Consider the following 22,216-nt stretch of genomic DNA (forward strand, 5'->3'; position numbering starts at 1 on the left):
CATGGATAACTGATTAGCTTAAGAGCCTGCATCTTAGTACTAAAATTTCTGGTTGTCATATCCTAATAGCAATTCACATGGCATATGTCTTAAATGCTGTAGATTCTTAATGTTACTTGTAATATATCCTAATTTAATAACAGACTGTCATTAAAATATACATTTACAACAGGATTTTACTACAACTGAAATATATTTATATGTGTGTTAATGTAATAAATTTAGATAGACCATAATGAAAAGGGATGGAAACGTTGGTTTGATACGGAGGCTCCTGAGGAAGAAATTATACCTGATGGATACAATGGTTCACTTGATACCTTTCGCAAGCTTTTACTCATCAGGTGAGCATCTTCAGAAATTTGGGAAATAACATACTTGGTTCCATCATGTGTCTCAGTCTATCAGTATGCTATTATGATAATAGCATAATTTAAAATTAGTTTCTGGGTGACATGATATATTTAATTCACTCACATGAAATATGACTTAATTTGCTCACTTCAGAGTTAAACTCTGAGGAATCTAAAAAAACCATTTTTTATAGCTTTGCTCTTATGTCATGGCAAATGGAAACTGGGAACCACATTGCAGCCTCCTCCAAAAAAACACTAAAAATACAGAATAGTTCAGATTGTTTTCAAAATTATTTTTAAAAAAATCTTTTAAAATGAGTTATTTTAAATAACTTTAATTTAAAAAAAAAAAAAGATAATGCAAAACAGGTATTCAAAAGTGCCATGGTTTAACCCCAGCTGGCAACTCAGCCCCATGCAGCCACTGGCTCACTCCCCTGATTGCATAGGGGAGAGAACTGGAAAAGTAAGAAAACTAGTGTGTTGAGATAAAGACGGTTTAAGAAGTAAAGCAAAAGCCATGTACACAAGCAAATAAAAACAAGGAAATCTATCACTACTTCCCATCAGCAGGAAGGTGTTCAGCCATCTCCAGGAAAGCAGGGCTCCATCATGTTTAATGGTGGCTTGGGAAGACAAACGTCATATTTTCAAGTGTCCACACCTTCCTCCTCCTTCCCCAGAGCTTTATAGGCTGAGAATGGTGTCATATGGTATAGAGTATCTCTTTGGTCCTTTGGGGTCAGCTGTCCTGGCTTTGTCCCATCCCAACTTTTTGTGCACCCCCAGATGAGTCACTGGTTGGGTGGTGTGAGAGCAGAAAAGCCCCTGGCTGTGTAAGCACTGCTCAGCAGTAACGAAAACATCTCTGTATTATCAATAGTGTTTTCAGCACAGATCCAAAACATAGCCCCATACTAGCCACTATGAAGAAAATTAACTCTATCCCAGCCAAAACCAGCACAAAAAGCCCCCTGTGAAAAGTGTGGTATAAATTATTTTATTGCATTAGCTAGGATCTCTGTGGCAGGGCTTGGGATAGAATGGATTTCCCCAAAGCAGTATTCAACTGCCTGATGCATGAGATCATATCTTCCTACATTCATTGTATACTTTCCAAGTCCTGCAACAAATAAATCAGAGACTCTACAAAAAACCCAACAACATTAATTACTTGACTATGATTTGTCTTTGGAGCAGATTCAACCTGTGCAGTAAAAAAAGCCAGAATCTGATGGAAGTAGTACTGTATTGTCATAGGCTATGCACCCTGAAAGGGGAGGGGAGCATCTAAGTCCTAAACATTTAAATAATATGCCTATAAATGAAGTTTTGAAAGGTCATAACTTTATCCAAAAGTAGTTGTTTGGGATTTTTTTTTCCATGGGAAAAATAACAACTCATCCCCAACACAAATGCAATTCAGTGCAAGAGAGTTCAGGCTGTACCCTAAAAGACTAACAGACGCAATGAAACATCTGCAGAATTTCACTAAAGGGCAAAAATAATGTTACATTTTGCTACTTGTGTTCTCAGATACAAAAGCTCTGTTTAAAATTAAAAATGACCCAACCTGGTAAAGGTACCCAGAACAGAAAATTCCAGTGCAAATAGTTTACTTTAAATTGTAAGTAACTGAAAAGTATTGAAAGGACTACCAGCTCTGTCTGTTATTACATCTGTAATGACAACCTACAAACTCACACATATATATTTGTGTGTGTGTATATGCGTATTATGAAGCAAAAATCTCTATTGATAAAAATGGAATTTCTAATATAATTCTGATCTTTCAACAGGAAGAGGCAGTGAATTTGTATCTTGGTATATATTTTAACTTCTAGGTCTTGGTGTCCAGACCGAATGCTTTCCCAAGCCAGGAAATATATTGCAAATTCCTTGGATGAGAAATATACTGAACCAGTCATTTTGAATTTGGAAAAAACTTGGGAAGAAAGTGACACACGAACACCTCTCATCTGTTTCTTGTCTATGGGATCTGACCCAACGTTTCAGATTGATTCCTTGGCTAGGAAGCTGAAATTGGGTATGAAAGTAATTCTTCGTTGCCTTGTGTTAAGATACAGAAGAGTAATGTAACTGATTTCAGAGATTTATTTTTTTTCTGAAAAGTATTTCTTAAATTCTGTTGCACTATTGTTTGTACCTGAACTATCATCTTAGACATAAAATAATATTTTAAATAAGAGATGGTATTCTGAGAATCATTCTGTTACCGTTGGACGGTATGTTTTCAGTTCCTTTTTTATAAATTGTTATCATCCATCCCAGTGATTATATTTTTTTAATGCTTATCTCTAAGACAATTATTTTTTTTTTTTTATTCTGGCATGGTGACAATACTGTTTTCTTGTTTTAACTCTTAACTGAAGGTAATGTAAAAATCAGCAATCTGCTTAAAATATTACTTTGTAACAAAAAATACCCACAAGATCTGCATTTATATAATCTAGATTTTATGTCTGTGTTATATGGAAACTTTGAAAAGATGTGCATACAGAGTTGGAAGTAGATTTATATATTCATGATGTTACTCACATTAATATGTTACAAATGCAATTTTACAATTAAGCGTTGTGCTCATTTATGTAGTTGTGTTATCTACACGTAAAAAAACCCCAACAACTAGGTTTGTATTTCAAATGCTGTGGCTTACTTGGCAAAAATTCCCATTGGCAATAACATTAGTCATAGTCTTTCACTCCTAAAAACACTGTAAATATTGTATTTTAATGCTTTTTTTACAGCGTTTCAACGTTTAGAAAATTTATACTTAGTAACATCATATGACGGTGAAGGGATTCTACTTTAAGTATATATTTCTGGAATAAAATATACTTAATTGTGCTGTATTTATATCACTGGGTTTTAGACTGAATTGGAATTCTTTTTCTCAAGAATGTAAGTTCATTATATACTGTTAAATATGTTGTAGAATGCAGGACCATCTCTATGGGTCAAGGACAAGAAGTTCATGCACACAAATTCATAAAGATATCAATGCAACAGGTGAGAAAAAATCATAGCAATATAAGTTGATTTTATATTCTATTATTCTTTTACGCCTCTTTTGCATGCCATCTTTAATATTTTGCATTTTCACCATACCATCAGGCATATCTCAGGGTAAACAAGTCTCCTTGAGTGTCTGAACTTAAAAACATTCCCCTGTGGGATATTTATGTGCTTGTGGAGTCCAAGTCAATATTTCTGGCAGCAGTGATATTGAGCAGCTTTTCAAAGGTAGCACATTCCATTCTTTTCACTATGCTGTTAACCAAGGGTAAAAGGACATCTTGGCCTAGTTCTGTCCTGCAGGACTTGAAGATCTCAACTCTGCTGGAAATCTTCCCCCCTCCCCACCCACTTCCCCTATGAGAGCTACCTAGATGTTACATAGTTTAGTATATTAAAATGGTGAGTACACACATAGCTGAAAGCTGTAGATAGGGAAGGATGTGCTGGCTTCTAATACCACCTCACGTTTCCCTCACATCTGTGCTAATGAGAGGGCCCCTTGCTCACCAGCAACTGTTTTCCATTCTTTGTTTCTTTAATTGCCAGTCCTTTTGGCTTTGAGTCCCAAGGATGTCTAAGAATTGCTAAACAATATTTTAAGAATTTTTCTTTGAAGTACTTTGCTGTACTTTGTTATGGCAGATTATATTCTCAAACAGTAAAAACATGAGAAGTCTAAGGAGTAGCCACAGAAAGATGGCAACTGAAGCATCAGATACAATATAAAAGTTACAGTGTGAAGGTAACACAGTCTGGTGAGCTGAACACTTTCAAAGAGTTGTGGACAATGTTGCAAATAAGGACATACAGCCATAGTTGCCTGTAAACTCAAAATATTCAGGGATTAGTTTTATGCCAATATTCTGAATGCCTAGAATATCTCCACTAACAGAGAGCAGAAGACTGCAAGTACTATATTGATAAATGAAACACATTTGTGACATGACCATTACCAACAGTTAGTCCTTACTAAACCAGGAGTACAGCACTGCTTGTGTATATAATAATAATTATTATTATATACTTAATATATCAACTAAAGAAACAACCTGAACTGACTTGTGTTCAGTAAAAGTTTAATTGGTACCCTATTACCTATTTGTTAAGCAGTATATGCTTTCATACCCACAGTGGGAGTATTCATCAAAAATTAGATAAAAAGCTAAGGATGGATTCGTTATGAAGGTAAAAACTCCTCAGAATATGTGACATTCATTAGATTTCCTGGGTCTCCGTCCTCACCCATTAGGGTTCTGGAAGCACAAATGGTGAAAATGAGATCGCAACACAGAACACTCTGCGAGAACAAATGTACTTTTGAGACTGTTGCAGGTCCATGATCAAGATCACTTCAGATTTCCATCTGAACTAAACATTTGTCACTTGATTCTCCAATGTTTAATCATAATGGGATGAGGAAATGCTTCTTTAGACCTCTACAAAGTCCTGTTGTCTTAATCTGATAGACTGAAGTGCTTCAGAGCCTTTTCAGGACTTCTTGCCTTTCATACAGAAAAGAGAAAAGGTCAGGGTATCGGTTCAAGGAATTCCAACTGTATTATAGAATCATTGTCCCCCTGTACTCGGCACTGATGAGGCCACATCTGTGTTCAGTTTTGGGACCTTCACATCAAGAGGGATGTTGAGATGCTGGAGCATGTCCAGAGGTGAGCACTGAAGCTGGTGATGGGTCTGGAGCACAAATCTTATGAGAAGCAGCTGAGAGAGCTGGGGGTGTTTGGCATGAAAGGAGGAGGCAGCTGGGGAGGGACCTTATTTCTCTCTACACCTACCTGAAAGGAGGTTGTGGGTGCAGGGGAGGGGTCAGTCTCTTCTCCCAGGTAACAAGCGATAGGACAAGAGGAAGTGGCCTCAAGTTGCATCAGGGGATATGTAGCTTGGTTATCAGGAAGATGTTTTTCACTGAAAGGGTGGTGAAGCACCGGATCAGGCTGCCCAGGGAGGTGGTAGGTTCACCATCCCTGGAGGTGTTTAAAAACCACATAGATGCAATGCTTAGGGACATGGTTTAGTGGTTGACTTAGCAGTCCTAGGTTCATGGTTGGACAAGATGACCTTTTAAGGCCCCTTCCAACCCAAATGATTCTATGATTCTATTCATAGAATCGTTCTATGATCATAGAATAATTTAGGTTGGAAAAGACTTTCAAGATCATCAAGTCCAACCCATCCTGCAATGAGCAGGGACATCTTCAACTAGATCATTGCATTCTATCTGTAAAATAACTTCATTTGAGGCAAAAATAAAATCTTTTCAGATGATATTAATTCATCTGACCATAGTATAGTCTTCTTCATTTGTTGTTTTCTATTATGGACATATAATACTTGCATATGGCCTTTACTGCACACTTTCTACTGTACAATCCAAGGTTCTCTAGGTAATGCAGCCTTGGTTGTGGAAGTTCTCTATATTGGATCCCAGTAACCTCTCAAATCTTACCAAATGTTGTGACAGTACTGGAATATAGATGTACACCACTTTGAAAAAAGAGAAAAAAGAAATCCCTTTAGAGAAGACGGTTTTTTTAATGATGTGCAAATGCATGTGTATCTCATACTTCTTTGTGTTTATATATCTAGAATGGTCATCATCAACTTCCAGTTCATTGTAATGGTGAAAACTGGGGCATCCCTGCCTTTCTTTTGCCCTTAATTAAAAGCAGAAGGATACTCAAAACCAGCACTCCAGGAGAGCTACTAGTAATAATTTCTGAACTAAATGACTTGGTGGTGCACATGTTTTACAGAGAGAGGGATATGTGAACATCACAGTTGAAAGAACAAAACAGAATTAGTGAATATGAAGACAAATATATGGGGTTTTTTCCTACCTCTGGCCAAAAGTATATAATATGATTAAAACTGCTGTGCTTGTTACAGATAGATAAATTTCAAAAACTGACCCTGATCCATTCGGAAATGTGACAAGTTGATTAAAGATCTTCCTTTAAAAAGTGAATCCCCATAAAAGAAGGAAAAATATGCCTTCATTTAATCTTTTTTTTTAATATCCATCAATTCACCATAAATATTTCAATTGTATTTTGTGGCTAAATGTTATTTATTCCTTTTTAAATGAGCTAAAACAAAATTGCCAAAATGAAATTATAAGCTGTAATGAAATCCACACATCACTGTTTAGAGCTGATTAAATAATGTCCCATTTTAATATCAGGCTTCTGATTCATCAGGCTTCTAAAGTGATGCCACAAAAGCTGATTGAATTTAATTTCATAAGAAGAATTGCAGAGAGATAATAATAAAAATAGAGCTTTCATGCAATATGAGAGTTGAATAAGATCAAGATTAATACGTGGAGGTTGAATTTCATGCAATTGGATTTATTGCAGATAAATGAATTGCAGTTGAAAAGTTTTAGAGTCTTGTTGCTATCTCTTTACACTTACTTCAGATTATGTTATTACGAAGTTTTAAAAAAGATGTGTTTCTTAGATTTCAGCTGTTACTTTTCCACCCACATTCTTTTGGATCTGATGGCAGGATTGCTCATCACTGGTGTTTTGCTGGGAGAGGACAGGAATTACTTCTTTTTGCCACTAGGTAGCACTGATACTTTGCTTAGAATAGTGGTTCTGGTTATTTTCAACGAGAACAATCAGACGTGGAAATAACTTTTGCACTATCTTTTCCTATTTGCTTTAACTGTGCCAATATCATATCAAATCAAATGATAATACATATTCAGGAACAGATCAAAAGTAAAAAACAAAACAAAACCCAACCAAACAAAGAATAATTACTTGCAAGACCAAATGTGCTTCTAAATATAGACGGTTTTAGCACCATGAATAACTTGTTCTAAATTGTATATGGTAATAGTCTATATTCTTATTTAGGGAGGCTGGGTGTTACTTCAGAATTGTCATCTTGGACTGGATTTCATGGACGAACTACTAAAGATGCTTCTTACTGCTGAGATACAGGATGAGACGTTTCGAGTTTGGATAACTACTGAACCACATCCTAAATTCCCAATTACACTGCTACAGGTTTGCTCAAATTCACTCTGGTACCTCATGCCATCAAAATTATTTGAATTAAGTGTGAAAACAGAAATTAAATAAATGGGGGGGAAACCTTAGAATTCAAGAAAAAATGAACCTGTCTTACAATGCAAATATTACTTTAAACAGGAAGGTTACTTACCAGTACTGGAAGTTCTCAAAGATGCATTGCGTATGTGTGAGTTCACACTAATAAGAAACACTTGCATCAAAACTATCAGGCTTTACCTGATACCCTTTTTTTCCCAGCCAGATGCCTTGTGAACAGATTAATGCCCACAATTTGCTCTTAGACTCTTTCACCAGATTTCCCTATCTGAAATAAAGGATAAAGGGGACAGAACATACATGGACAGCACATCTCAAAGAACATCATCTACCAAGAAGTAACTTGTTTCAATTTGGATAAAATCTAAATGGTTGTTCTGTAGGTCTCAAGGAGACATTTTTCATCGGTAAAATCGGTAAAAAACAGGAAAATTGCCTAAATTCTTACAAAGTGCATTTAAGTCATTTACGATGCTTCCTAGCACTCTCACACCTGGTCATAATGCTAGTTAATATCTAGTGTAATAGCTGTGTGTTGCCACTTCTGTGTTCATAGACCCCTTTCCTCTTAAAAACAGTGGAAGTCGTCTTACTGGTTCTCCTCCTTTCTAAATAAAAATAGATACCATACCTGATATCTAGGATGTGAAGGTGAGGAAGGGTTCCTTTCTTGAATGAATCTAGGAGACAACCTTCGCTAAGAAATTTATATTGCCATGGAAAACCACGGTGTGTAAAAAGCTAGCTGTATGGACCTACGTTCTTTTGTATTCTCTCAACAGAAAATTAAATCACCCTACATCTTCAGGGGGTTTATGAATAGTGAGGTATATAAATGTACAGCTTGCTAAAAGTGAGAATAGAGAACTGAGAGGGTCACTAGATGAATCTTCACTGCATTTATCTCAAATGTTTCACACGTGATTTGCCAGTCTATAGTGTCACATTATGTGTTAAAATCTTAACATATTTAGGGATTCCAGAAAATGAATAACTGACAAATCAAAGGTCAGCTCCTTCTCAGAGGAAAGGAGAGAATAATTTGCTTTTTTTTAAATCCAGAACACGCATCAAACACTGAACAGGATATGCTTTGAAATGTGGAAAGACTGGTTAGCAAGTGTTCCCATTCAGTCCAACACTCTAGTGTGTTCATGTGCAGATAAGTCCTTACAGAAGATGAGCTCATCTCTGAGACAGCTTGCTTGGGCTCTGGAGCCCAAAAATAATTTTGAGAGACTGAAGTTGAAAAGTCATTCCTTAAAAATATTTGAAGTTCTTTACCACAAATATGCAGACAGTAAAACTGCCAGGTGAATTACTTGTTCATTAATGCCTTCTGTTAAGGGTCTCAGAAGTAGAAACAGCTCAGAGTCACTCTTGAGTTCAGCCCACGAGCAGCCTGGCATTTGCTGTCCTTTCAATGCATGCTGCCGTGTTACCCAAGCCAACCAGACAAGTGCTTACTGTTGGAGTAGAAAAATACTTACTGTTTATTTGGCTTTCTCCAGCATTCCAAAGTGTCTCAAGGAAAGATTCTGGTAAGGCCAGTCTGTGTCTGAACTAACAGATTCACGTGTGCCCCATGATTGTTACCTAGCACTGGAGTTCTCTGACATGAAAACCTGTGTTAACTAACACTCTCCCAAGTAATGTGCAGGTATAGTTTGACAACCAAAATTTTGTAGCAACTATTCCCATTAGGCAGTTCGCATGAATCTAAGGGGCTGTAGCAGTTTACTACCACAAGTGTGAATTCCATGCCTGCTGACCAGAGGGGTCAAGAACATTCTCTTGTAAATCTAATTTACTGCTGCAGACATAGCCACAGGGTCTAGAGTAGCCACTGTGAACACATAGATCTGAGCTGAGGATAGGTGAGATTTCTTTTTATTTACTGGGAAATCCTGGGGCCAGACAGAACAGAGTTTTTGTCATCTACTCTGGGTAGCTCTTTTCCATCAATCATTGAATTAGGGGTAGAGAGCCATATGATGTGTTCTGATAAGCATGGCAACTGCTTCCAGGTTGTTGATGAAAAATCTTAGATCCATGGACAAGTGACAGTGATGGTTCTGACCAACATGAACTAAAGCTCTATGTTCAAAATCTTTTGTTGGTCTAATCTACTATGTGCTCCTTTTATGCAGTTTATAGTAAAAATATATATCAACTTTGTATCTACAATGCTTCAGATATTTACATTTTATTTACAGCTAATAATTGTGACGTTAGTATGTTGCTGCTTTTGTTTCAGTAAACAAATTCAATTCCTTTATCTTTTTCACATGACAGATTTCTATAAAGTTCACAAATGAACCTCCCCAGGGTATACGTGCTGGATTGAAAAGAACATTTTCTGGAATTAATCAAGACCTGTTAGATGTTAGCAATATGCCCATGTGGAAACCTTTGCTTTACACTGTAGCTTTCCTGCATTCTACTGTTCAGGTATTTCTTATAAGGTTTGCAAATAGTGTTACAATTTATGCAGTCACTTTATCAGAGGTTCCTGAAATATACATTCTGATATTTCTTGTAGCATAATGTTGCAGGGCTGAAGTTTTAATTTCTATAATCTGTACTGCAAGGTTCCTTATTCTCGTAATTGTTTTATAAATTTTACACAATTTTCATACTATGGACATTTAGAATGAGTTTCTTTCTCACCTAACTTTATCTGTCCAAGAGATAGTAATTTGGTGTAAGGGCAAAAATCTCTCTCTGTAGTCAATAGAAATAGAGAGGCACTCTGAAAAAATCAGTTTATCTGTCTTGGCTATCTCTCTATAAGAGAGCAAATTATTTTCTAGAGATATATCACTCTTTCTGTCCATTGATTTTAGGCAATCCAGATGTCTAGCTTAGAGTAGCTGTCTACTTTCTAGAATGCTAAAATTAAATAAAATTCTCTCACTTAGCGTCTTGTTTTTATCTTATCTATGTCAGTGTGTTTTCTACATTAATTCCAAAGTGAGCAAAATGATATTGATACCTTGTACTTTAAAGATATATGTTTTAAGATCACAATAAATATCAACATTTTGAGCTCTCTGAATACACCTTTTGATCAAGAATGTCAAAATAGTTATAGAATACATTTAAGCCTTAGGGTCTGTTGAGCTACTCCTATTTTCAGTGTTGCAAAGATGGTGAGAGAAGGACAATTTGTTGGAGGTCCCTATTAAGATACAGTATTCTGGTATTCTGCATTATTTTCCTCCTTCTACCTTTTTATAAACAGTGAGTTGTTCTGTGCACTGCCTCAGGATTACACTGTTCTTGTGAAACTAGAAGACCCAAGTTTATTCAACCATCAGTAATTTTAAAAATTATTATAGCTATTCATCTGTTCAGAAAATTTATTTATGGATTACGATCAGCAAGCAATATATATACGCTGCCCTGACATTAAACTGACCAATTCCTAACATCCTTTGGCGATAAGATTGCTATGATAAATATAGATTGAGTAGTAATTCAGAGAATTTGGCAGAAAATCATTATACCTTTCTGCAGGGTATTATTGGTAAATGCTGTCTCATCTGCTTATAAACAATACTTGATTTTGAAAAAGAGAAGGTTTTTTTCAGTTCTAGTTCTTTTTAAATATTGTAACTAAGGCACATAAATGTTACTTAATTAGATGGCAAAGACTGTCAGTCATTATTGAACCAGTAATTTAAACTCTAATAAATATGTTATCACTTAGTTAATTTTAGAATGTCAGTATTATGCTGTTTATTCATTTAATAAATGTCAGCAGTATTCAACAATTTAATTCTTAACTTCTTGGATTAGTTTGTTCTACATTCTGAAAAAAAAAAATCATTGAGTGATGTAACTGAGGTGGCTAAAACCAAGTTGTAAGAAATCTAATAGTTTGGGAGGTTTCAAATGTTTCATCTCAGATTATATTCTCTTTAACAGTCAACTGTTTTACTGTTACTGCAAGTATTATAATTTCATTTTCAAATGGGTATGCAATAATAAATTTGAATAATGTAGTGGTGGCAGCCTTATTATAAAGTTGTGAATTATGAAAAATACGTGTTAAAAAAATACAGTGAAACCATAAGTCAAAAGGGGCAACCTAGAAGCCTTTGGATAACTGAGCACCAATACAGGAGCTTGAAAAATTGAAACTGTCATTAGTAGGCAGTATATGTAGAAAAAAATGAAAACCTATAGAAATCAGAATTGTTGAATGTGCTGAAAATGCAGAGATTTGGCAAATCTTTAAATTAATTAATATAGAAATCTGATCATCCATACAGACATGAGGCATTTCAAACCTATGACTGATGACATTGATTTATCCCTGATGGTGTAAATAAAAAAGTTTGTTTATTACTGATATGTATGAGGCACATAGCGGTTTCCTAGGCTACCTTTCTTCTTCAGTTCAATTCTTTACTCCACTATTATTATTATTACTATTATTGAACTTTAATAATAAAACAAAATTATATGTTGTTTCGTAAACATGTTTGGTTTTTATTGTATTCCTAAGGAACGACGCAAGTTTGGGCCTTTGGGTTGGAATATTCCCTATGAATTTAACTTGGCAGACTTCACAGCCAGTGTTCAGTTTATACAAAATCACCTAGATGAATGTGACATCAAGAAGGTGAATACTAAAATTTGCATACAGTATATTTAATTGCTTTGTATAGCATCTGTAATTTTTTTTTCTTTTGTTACTATTTATAATAGTGCATCCATTGCTGTTCTTTCAGTGCAGCTTCTAATGATCAAAGTTTCAGATTCTCTGTATGAGTCAAGCTGAAATATTTTGGGTGCCTATCCTCCACGTAAAAATATGTAATAGTTAAGAACTTCTGCATTCAATCTTGGTTTTTTCAGTACCATATCCAAAATATTGACAGGTCTATAGAATATCTGTTTTGGAAAGGGAGCTAAAATATTTACAGAGTTTGACAGTCAATCAAATATCTCTTTGGATGCCATTTGGTCTTCTGTTATTTATCAGGGAATAATGTAATAGAATATCCATTCCTTACAAAGCAGCATTTTGCCAATAAAGAACGATGAGAAACTCGGTGCGGGGGGGGGGGGGGGGGGGGGGGGGAGAGGGGCAAAAAAAAGAAATAGGAGAAGCAATAGCAGCTGAAAGTAATTTTAGGTCACACGAGTAATAATAAGATATATTTCTAATAGTGGGATCAAGCCCAACTACTGTAGAATTGTAGAGCTGAGCTCACAAAATACATTGGAAATAAAGTGTTACTTTTTCCTTCCAACAATGATCTTTGCAGCTTAAATTTCAGAGCCTTATGAGCTTCAGATGATGTTGAAATTACAGGCTGGATACCTTCTTCTTGTATAACTACAGTCTCTCGTTTGCTTTACTTTCATCCAGGGGATATCATGGAAGACAGTACACTACATGATTGGAGAAGTACAATATGGAGGCCAAGTCACAGATTACTTTGATAAGCGTCTTCTTAATTGCTTTGTAAAGGTAGGAGACCTTGAAAATACAGTTATTTGTAATTTTTTATTGGCAGCTGCAATACAAAATCGAAGACCTCCTTTCTGCTGAATATGCATGTCTTCACAGTTTAGAAGACTCCTCGAAGTGAACTGATTTTTTCAAAACATCATTCTTTGGCAGTGAGGTTCTTCCCCTTTGTTTCCTTTTAGTGAGGATCAGCAATTAGTAAAATGTTAGCTGGAAGTCAAACTTAGAATATGTAGTTCTTAATGATTTACTCGTGTATTCAAGTAAAGTTAAATATAGTAGCCAAAATATTTTATTCCCTAAGAATAAAAATGAGCTTAAAAAACCTCTATGTAGCAAAGTAATTGTGGGGTTTTTCCTCTGGATTTTTCACAGTTGTGGTTTAATGAAAAGATGTTTGACAGCGCCTTCTGTTTTTACACTGGATATAACATTCCAGCATGCAAAACCTTGGAAGAGTATTTTGAATGCATCCTGTCACTCCCTGCTGTGGACAGCCCAAAGGTCTTTGGTCTCCATCCCAATGCTGATATTACGTAAGTAGGTCCCAACACATATTGAAAACAGAAACCTTTTATTTTATTATTTGGAAACAAAACCCTCTGAAATACTCAAGAAAAGTATATTTTTCATAGGAAGGCTAGGGTTCATGTGAATTTCACTATTGAATGGCAACACTTGACATGTATGTACATGGTTATGAATGCAGTATCTTCAGCTACATTTTACATATTCTTTTAAAGCAGTTGGAATTCTTATTAGTCCCCATGGTTTTAGATTATTTGTTTTAACATCTGAAAGCATTATAGAACTTTTATATGAAGATATGATACAAGCTTCTATACAGTGCAACTAGAGAAAGTTTATAATATCTGCCTTCTGATCCAAGTAGTATATTATTTTTCTGTGTACACTTGTTAAATGATTCTCTGAATTGTCATTTGGTTTACAAGTATGCTTTTGGATGTAAGTACAATCTTTTGTTGGCATCAGTCCTGCCATTTCCATTATTAAAAGAGGCTTTTCAACCACACTAAGTACTATCTCCATTTAAAGTTTTATCTTTGACTTGATTCACTTTTTCATTCCAATGTATGTAACAGTTGACTTCTATTTCCTTCTGGTGTTATATGCCCTGTGAAAGGATATGAATCATCATTATATTTTTTTTCATGGATGTTCTTAATAATTCTGCCATGAATTATTGCATTTTCATTATGCCCACATTCATTGTTTGTTAACTTATCTTTTTGTATTTTTAAACAAAACAGATGTTACTCAAGTGCCCAGCTGCTGTGGAAACCTAGTATCTTCTAAAATTTTTTAACAAAACAATAATTTCCCAAAATTTTTCAGTCTCAGATTTCAGAGTCTGATGCCATATCAAAATCCCAGTATTCTAAGCATGCTGGGAGAACAGTACAGTTTTATTGTCAGTTCTGCCTAGCACCTACCATTGTAAATATATACTTAAGAGTAGGTTCTGTTTCAAGTCATTCTGTGATACCTGCAAGACCTCCCTTCCAGAAGTGATCAGAGCAGAGCCAAGATTTAACAGAAAACTAAGTCCTGAAGAGAGAGATAATTTGGATCCAAATTAGGCTTGTAGGAGGGCTGATTTACAGAAGAAAACTCGAGGGTAACAGTGCTGGGTGAGTTTTAGTGAGTAGGAACAGCTCTTTCATTTCTCTCTAGTACTGAATCTTCCTTCTACTTGGTACATCAGCATATTCCTTCTACTTTAGTCCTTTTCCTGGAGATTTTCTTTTGTAGGTATTTCTTTAGAGTTTTGGGGGAAATGTTCAACATCTTCATGCTTTTTTCCATGTCACAGTCTGTTATAGGCAGCTATGCATGTGTCTGTCTGAATTTCATCTTTGACACACTCGCCAAATGGGTTAGCATCGCATACAATATAAAAGTTGCATACAAATTATCCTTAAAATAACCTATCAAGTAATCTTGGAGTATGCAGAAAGCTAACTGCTAGAATTGGAACCCTGAGACAGCCAGGACCTCTCCATGTTACTATTACTGAGGACAAGACAGATCTCTCACTGGTTTAGTGGGACAGTTTACCAGTTCAGCCAAAAGCTCGATCCATTGGTTCCTTTGAATTGGATCCATTGAAGCTATAAGACTTCACTGAATGTCACTACTTCATCCACCTGGGATTAACACCTGAAATCACTGCAATTGGTTTTAACTTGCTATATGAATCATAGGCTCTGCTAAAGCACATAGATAACAGGCACCTGAGCAGGCAAGGAATATCCTGACCATCTTGTCAAAACCCCTTCTCCAATTGGTTCCATACTGAAGCCTTAAATCTAACTGAATTTTTGTAAAGCTAAAGCAAACTGTTATTAACCAACTGGAGATAGAGCAGAATCTCCCATTGTCCTCTGGTGAATGTAAGGTTCTGCATGTTGCAATAGATATTGCTGTTTTCTACCCAATACTGAGTAATGCTTTGGTCAAACTGCATTTGTTCTTAGTTTTAACTATGAATACAGAAAATTCCTAATGGCACAGACTCCAGCTATCATACTATAATAGGTTGCCGAATCCAAATGCTGTAAGAAAATACTCTTAATAATGGTTTCTGGAGCAAATAAAAATCCACAGAAAATTCCTTCTCTTTCTCTTCTTATGACACAAGTTGCTTTTCAATAGGGCTTCAGGAAAAAACAATATAAACAGGTATACAGTGCTTTACCTTACATGCTTACTTTTAGGCAACATTGACACTGTAAATGAGATTCATTTAATGTTGCTTTAGCTTCCTTTACCATTACTCAAGACTTCCTTTACTCTACAAACCTGTGCAATCTTTTTTTCTTTATTATTTGCATCTATACTTCAACATTTTATTTGCAATGTAAAGGAAAGTCAGGTTTTCCAAAGCCCAGAAAAATTTTGTTTCAGAGTGTCTTTTACAGTCATTGTGTACAGTCACTGTTACATGAATGAAATTTCTTGTTTCTATTTTCTTTTCATTTCCATGCTGGAATATTATTTTTAATTATGTACACATTGAGATGCATGTTTGTCTTTTCTATTTTTGATTTAAAATTCTTTTTTTTTTAAATAAAAAAGAGGTTTTATATAAAACTCTTCTTGTTCAAACTACTGTTGCTATTCATGTTTGCTTCTTTACACAAGATTCAGGCAATAATTTCTCCTCTCCAGAAGAGTTCTAGCTTGTGTCATTGAAGAAAGGAGTATTACTTACCTTTGATTCTGCTCCTTTCTGGTTATTTTTCAAAAATTGTTCTCTGTTTTTCCCCAAAGTTTACATATTGCCTATTTTAAATTGTTTATATTTTTGTTTAGATTTGGGGAAATACCATTTTTATAATTCTGTAATATTTTATAATTTAATTGCTGTTATAATCACGGGATCTACCCCTTCCACATAGAATAGTTTGACAGTGGTATTGGAAGGACAGTATTTGCAGTGTGAAGAGGAAGGTTCACATGTCTCTTATCACTAGTAGTTAGATCACAAGACCCAGAGTAAGGATTATAACCACCAGTTTGTCATCCAAATTAGGAATGAAGCCATGAGTCCAAGAGAAATTTGATTTTATCCAACCTTTCTGCTCATATGTGGTCTTGAATAAATTTCTCATTCATTAAATAGGATCATAAATAGAAAAAAAAGCTTGAGAGTTCTGAGTCTGAAGTCAAGGGTTATTAAAAACTGCGAAAGCCCCACCACTCCTACATTCACAGGAAGAAATTGTATCCTCTGAGACGCAAACTGCCAGTAGGATTTCTTCTGTTTTTCTGATGTATAGTCTTCCTAATTGCATTCACAGTGTGTGTTGAAATGCTGCAGTATCTTGCTTCTGAAGTCTTATGATACTGTCCCCAAAACTCTGATGTTTTAGGAGTTCATGTGTTCTATCCTGCAGCACAATCCTTGTGTTCATGCCTTATATAATTAGGTATGACAAAGTATATTGTCGTAGGAGGAGACAGGTGTTGTATGAAGGTTGAAAAGTAAAACTGACATGCAAAATTATATTCTGTGTCAGATGCATGCCGTATGTTCCTTATGTAGCCGATCCTATAAGGTAAAAGGAGGCAATGCCAGCACGGCAGTACCAACATACTGTTATGTTTCCTTTCTTACTGCCTTTCATAGCTCTATGCCATTAGATAGCATTGCAAGAAGAGTACTCCTATAATTCTGCTTGTGTTGAAGGACTGATGTGGTCTACTGTAATTTACCATCAAATGCCACATTAATTTAATTCACTTTTTTGTATTGACTTGGATCATAAATTTACATTAGCACTGCCAATGCTGTACTATGGAATAGAAGGTTTTGTTTTAAATCTCCAACATTGTAAATCTAGCAGCTTTTATTATTAATACTGAAATACCTCAAAGTAGAATTAATTTATTAATTAATAAAGGGGCAGCTTCCAGAGTTCTGCCTCCAGCTTTTCCATCTTCTCCATTCCACTTTTAAGAAGCAACTAAATGAGGGAAATATTTTTCCTTGCTACAAAACCTTTGTTGCTTCTTCCCAGCAAGGAAGACTGCGACTGTTTAGAAGTCCTTGTCAGGCATATGCCATTTTCTTGTCTTTCCTCAGAATCCCTAGAAATCATGGCAGGATTTTCTGCCACCTCACATTCTCAGCTTGCAGAACTTCTTCTTAGCCCTGAATGAGAAAAACAGTAAGTATATAACAGGGGGTGTGTGGGGGAAGTTCATATTCTTTACAGACATGGAAAAAACAAATGTTCATGATCAATGTGTTCAGCCTGGGGCAGGATGTGAGGGAAAACTATTTCTTAGGTGTTTTGATTTAACCTGATGAGACAGCATGTTTTTTCTCCACTTTCAAGTTGTGCATTCTACAAAGTATCATTTGACTATTAAAAATCCCTATGTAATTTATAATTCTTATCCTCTCAGATACCAGAGTAATACAGCAGCTGATGTTCTAGATACTATTACCAACATTCAACCTAAAGAAAGTGGTATAGGACCTGGAGAAACTCGTGAAGCAGTTGTTTATCATTTAGCTGAAGACATGCTAGAGAAACTTCCTCCAGATTACATACCTCATGAGGCAAGCTAATCTTAGTTATTTTCTTTCTGTTCTCTCTGCTGAGTTTTCACATAAGGCATTCCAAAAAAGAAACCCTGAAATGTAAAGAAAGATCATATAGCTAGTAGCAGATTCAGGCAAGGAACCAACATCTCAAAGTTGCATGTGAAAACACAAAAAGATCAGTCTTGACTTTTTGTGACAGCAGTCCTCTGGGCCTTCTGGGTGAAGTCCTATTCTAGCACAATCATGAGTAATTGTGTAGTATCAGACACAAAAAAAAAACCAAAGAAAAAAACCCAAACAAACCACCACCAACAAAAAAACCCAAAAAACAAAACCCCACAAACCAACAACAAAAAAACCAAACTGCAATAGTTTTAAGGGGATAAATGTTAGTTGAATAATGTGAAATACAAGTCTACTGTTTACTTTTCTGAACACAAGAAAGTTAAGACGTCTTATATGAAAACAGTATTTCAACAATTCAGATTTATCTAAATTCCTTCTGTGTCCCTATATTTCAGGTGAAATCTCATTTAGTTAAAATGGGACATCTTAACTCTATGAATATATTTCTTCAGCAAGAAATTGACCGAATGCAAAAGGTGATCACAATACTCCGCAACAGTTTGAATGATCTTAAATTAGCCATAGAAGGAACTATTGTTATGAGTGAGGCAAGTAAAGCATATTTGCTATGTATGGAATACTGCATTTTAGACTATGACCTTGATTGCTTTAGTTCATGTGTTATGACTTAATTCTTTCAGAGTTTGAGAGATATACTTGATAATATGTATGATGCTCGAATTCCTCAAGTATGGAAAAGAGTGTCTTGGGATTCTTCAACACTTGGCTTCTGGTTTACTGAACTTTTGGAAAGAAATACTCAATTATCTACTTGGATATATGAAGGAAGACCAAATGTGTTTTGGATGACTGGATTCTTTAATCCACAAGGTAAGGTACTGAAAGGACTTTAGTAATAATGTATTGGATCACAATTTAATGGGTTTTACTACATATCTAGCTTAATATTGCACCTAGAAAAGATGTTTTCACAGCTATCAGAATATGTCATAGAAGCCAAGATGATAAATGAGTTCAAAAAAAGTGATTAGATAAAGTCATGGGAAACAGGTCCAATGATGGCAATAAACATGACTGTCCAAACTTAACCTTTGAGTTTGGAGGTCCCTAAACTCCAGATTGCCTGAATCTGGAAGAACATAGAAGGGAAAGGATTTATGTGTCATTTTGCCTGTTGTAATATTATTTCACCAAGCATCTGCCTTTGTCTAGTGTCAGAGACAGGATGTGTGTACAGATGGTCTTTTAGTCTGACCCGTAAGCACAGTTTTTGTATTACAAGAAGGAAAACATGTAGTTAACTAATAAAATGCTATATCTTGTTGACATATTGTAGCATGACATGATGCAGCTTCTAAAGAAAATACACTTAATGATAATGATATTTTTAAAGAAAATATTCTTTCCCTGTGGTTTCACACTGTTTAACGCATTCCAAATTGTAAGTTGCGCGTATAGAAGAGTTTTAATCTAAAGCAAGATGTTATTTATATGCTGTACAGTAGGAACAGAAAGACTTTTTTTTTATAAAAGATTTAAGAGCAATCATTCACTGGAACAATATTTAACCTAATACCAAACAAACCCAAGACATAGATGGTCTTGAACTTGATAATTGCTTCAGCCTCTGTGTTCCAAAAAAATTAGTCCTGTAGATGGAGAAAGAAGTCTACTAAGCACAAAAGGTGCGCTGTGGCTAGGGGTAAGGTAAGTATAGTTACTGTATTCATAAAACTGCTTACCAGTATTACCTTTTTTTTTTTTTTTGAGTAAATCAAATCATACAGTAAAGTTTAAAAAATGACTGGTGTGAGGCAAATCAGAATTTGTACTGCCCGATACTGCCACTGCAGGAAAATCTAAACTGATTGCTCTAAATCTATCATAACATTGGCAAATACATTATAATGTTAAAACATGAGGAATGGATTTTATCAGTTTAGTGGAAAGATCTATTTATAATACTATAAATTATCACCAATAATTGTATTTAAACCTGTTGTGATTCTTTAGTATCATCAGTGTTTGTTTCCTATAAACTATCATTATTAAGGGAGAATGTATGTCAATGGTCATGCAATATCCCATTCAGTACACATGGCACTTGGAATGAACAGTCTTATAAAACAACAAATATCATATTATAGAGATATAATTAATTTTTAGGAAAATTTAGAAGCCTAAATAACACTGTTTTATTTTTATCAGAATATATAATATCTGAGAAATGAAAACATGTTCAAGTACTACATTAATTGTATTTATATCACATATGAGTATTTTAGCTGTGACAAATATCATAGCTTCTCATTGGTTTTGTCCTAATTAGCATGTTAAACCACTTCTTAAATCTTGAAATGCTGTCTTCTACTGCATGCCCATGTACTTTCATTATTTCCTCCCTGGTTTGTCAGTATTTCATTCAGTGGTTTTCTTCTCCTTGTAGATACTTGACAGCCCACAAAATGCTAGTCCTCTTTTCCTTTATGCCCTATCAAGAAAGAACAGATGCCACTTCACCTTTAAGTCTTTCCAGTAATCACTCTGAAGTATGCAGTTCTCCATTGTTAACTTTTCTCTCTTTACCACAATCTCTTCCTGACAACTCCAAGTAGTTCTTCATCCAGTAGCATAAAATAGCAGCTGTTGGTTTTTTTGGTGACTGCACTGTCATCTTCTGAGACACTTATACAGAAACAACCAGGTGTTCGCTACAAGTGTGCAATTTTTGTAGCTTTTTCATTTATAACACATCCCAAAGTCTTTGCTGCCCAGTTATTTGTCATCTTGTGCTTATTCTATTCAGCTCTCTCAAAGCTTTTTTATTGCAAACCTCTGTAAAGTCTGTTCAAAACAATACTTGAAAAATCACCTGTCTTACTGTTTGATTATGTCATCCTATACCTTAATTTCTGTCTAGGACTCCCTTTTCTTCACTAACAAAACATAGATTTTTTTCATCCTTTGTAGGCACTGCCTTGTCTAGATTCCCCACACTCATATAGTTATTTTTATTATTACATTCAGACATACCTTTTCTGTTTTATATCAGTGAAATTTATTTTATTTTTCTGTCATCCTAAAAAATTGCCTTTTTCATAAGGTGCCTTTACATGAATACCAGCTCATATAATTGAAATCTTGTCTGCCTTCAAATTCCTTCTTGAAACACACCTCTACCATGGAATCTGTACTTGACCACCTAAGACAATTAATAAGTCAGTATCCTGAGCACACATTTGTTAACTGAATAATTCAATAGAAAAAAAAATTATGTGCCATTTAAAAATGTTTTTTTTCAGTGTAATAATGCATTCTATGCCACTTTCGCTGTTTGTTCTTCTTTTGGCTCCAAAGCAAAGTTTGCTGTCATTAGTCTGGGTTCCCATGGAACTCTGAATATCTGTCTATAACATTTGTTGCAGAACTACACAGATAACTGAGCAAGATTACTTTTCTTTTTGTCATGTGAGATATATACTAAATCTCTGGTTTAATTTCTCAAGGCTTCCTAACAGCAATGAAACAAGAAGCAACCCGAGCACATAAAGGCTGGACTTTAGATACAGTTACAACACATAATGAAGTGCTAAAGGATAACAAAGAAGAAATCACAGCACCTCCTTCTGTATGTATGGCATACAAAGATGTTTCAGTATTAATTTTGGTATTTAATTTATACTGTGCATCATTCAGTGATTTTGGATTGCTAGAGGAAAAAAGTTAATATTTTCTTCACAACATTTGTTTTTGCTCAGCATAGAAGATAATAGTAATTATGAACATTTTAATCTTTTTTTCTGCAGTTACAAAATTATTTTATTAAAAGAACCATTTCATTGTACCACCGCTTGATTTTTGGAATTTATAGTAAACTTTAGATCAAATTTTGTAGTGTTTGGGCTTTATTAAAAAACTTTTAGTGCCATCCATTTCAGTAGCATTATCCTCTGAAAAAGGATGATATTATATTTTTAAATTAAATAGTTTGAAAGGATTCAATGTCAGATATTTTTTACTGTAAAAAATATATTCCTTTTAATGGTTAAGTCAATTGGTCATTTTACAAAACAGA

At 35.0% G+C, this 22,216-nt stretch overlaps 1 protein-coding gene across 1 annotated transcript in view; it reads left to right on the forward strand.

The window, feature by feature from the left end:
- Positions 1 to 22,216, forward strand: part of DNAH8 (dynein axonemal heavy chain 8) — a 137,287-nt gene that overhangs the window by 114,742 nt on the left and 329 nt on the right. The window contains 12 exon segments of the mRNA XM_027788521.2: positions 226 to 344; positions 2,201 to 2,403; positions 3,313 to 3,386; positions 7,277 to 7,429; positions 9,788 to 9,943; positions 12,006 to 12,122; positions 12,876 to 12,977; positions 13,353 to 13,513; positions 17,913 to 18,069; positions 18,576 to 18,728; positions 18,822 to 19,011; positions 21,648 to 21,769. Coding sequence (XP_027644322.2) covers positions 226 to 344; positions 2,201 to 2,403; positions 3,313 to 3,386; positions 7,277 to 7,429; positions 9,788 to 9,943; positions 12,006 to 12,122; positions 12,876 to 12,977; positions 13,353 to 13,513; positions 17,913 to 18,069; positions 18,576 to 18,728; positions 18,822 to 19,011; positions 21,648 to 21,769 — 1,707 coding nt within the window.

This window comes from Falco peregrinus, chromosome 11, assembly GCF_023634155.1.
Source record: "Falco peregrinus isolate bFalPer1 chromosome 11, bFalPer1.pri, whole genome shotgun sequence".
Lineage (NCBI taxonomy): Eukaryota > Metazoa > Chordata > Aves > Falconiformes > Falconidae > Falco > Falco peregrinus.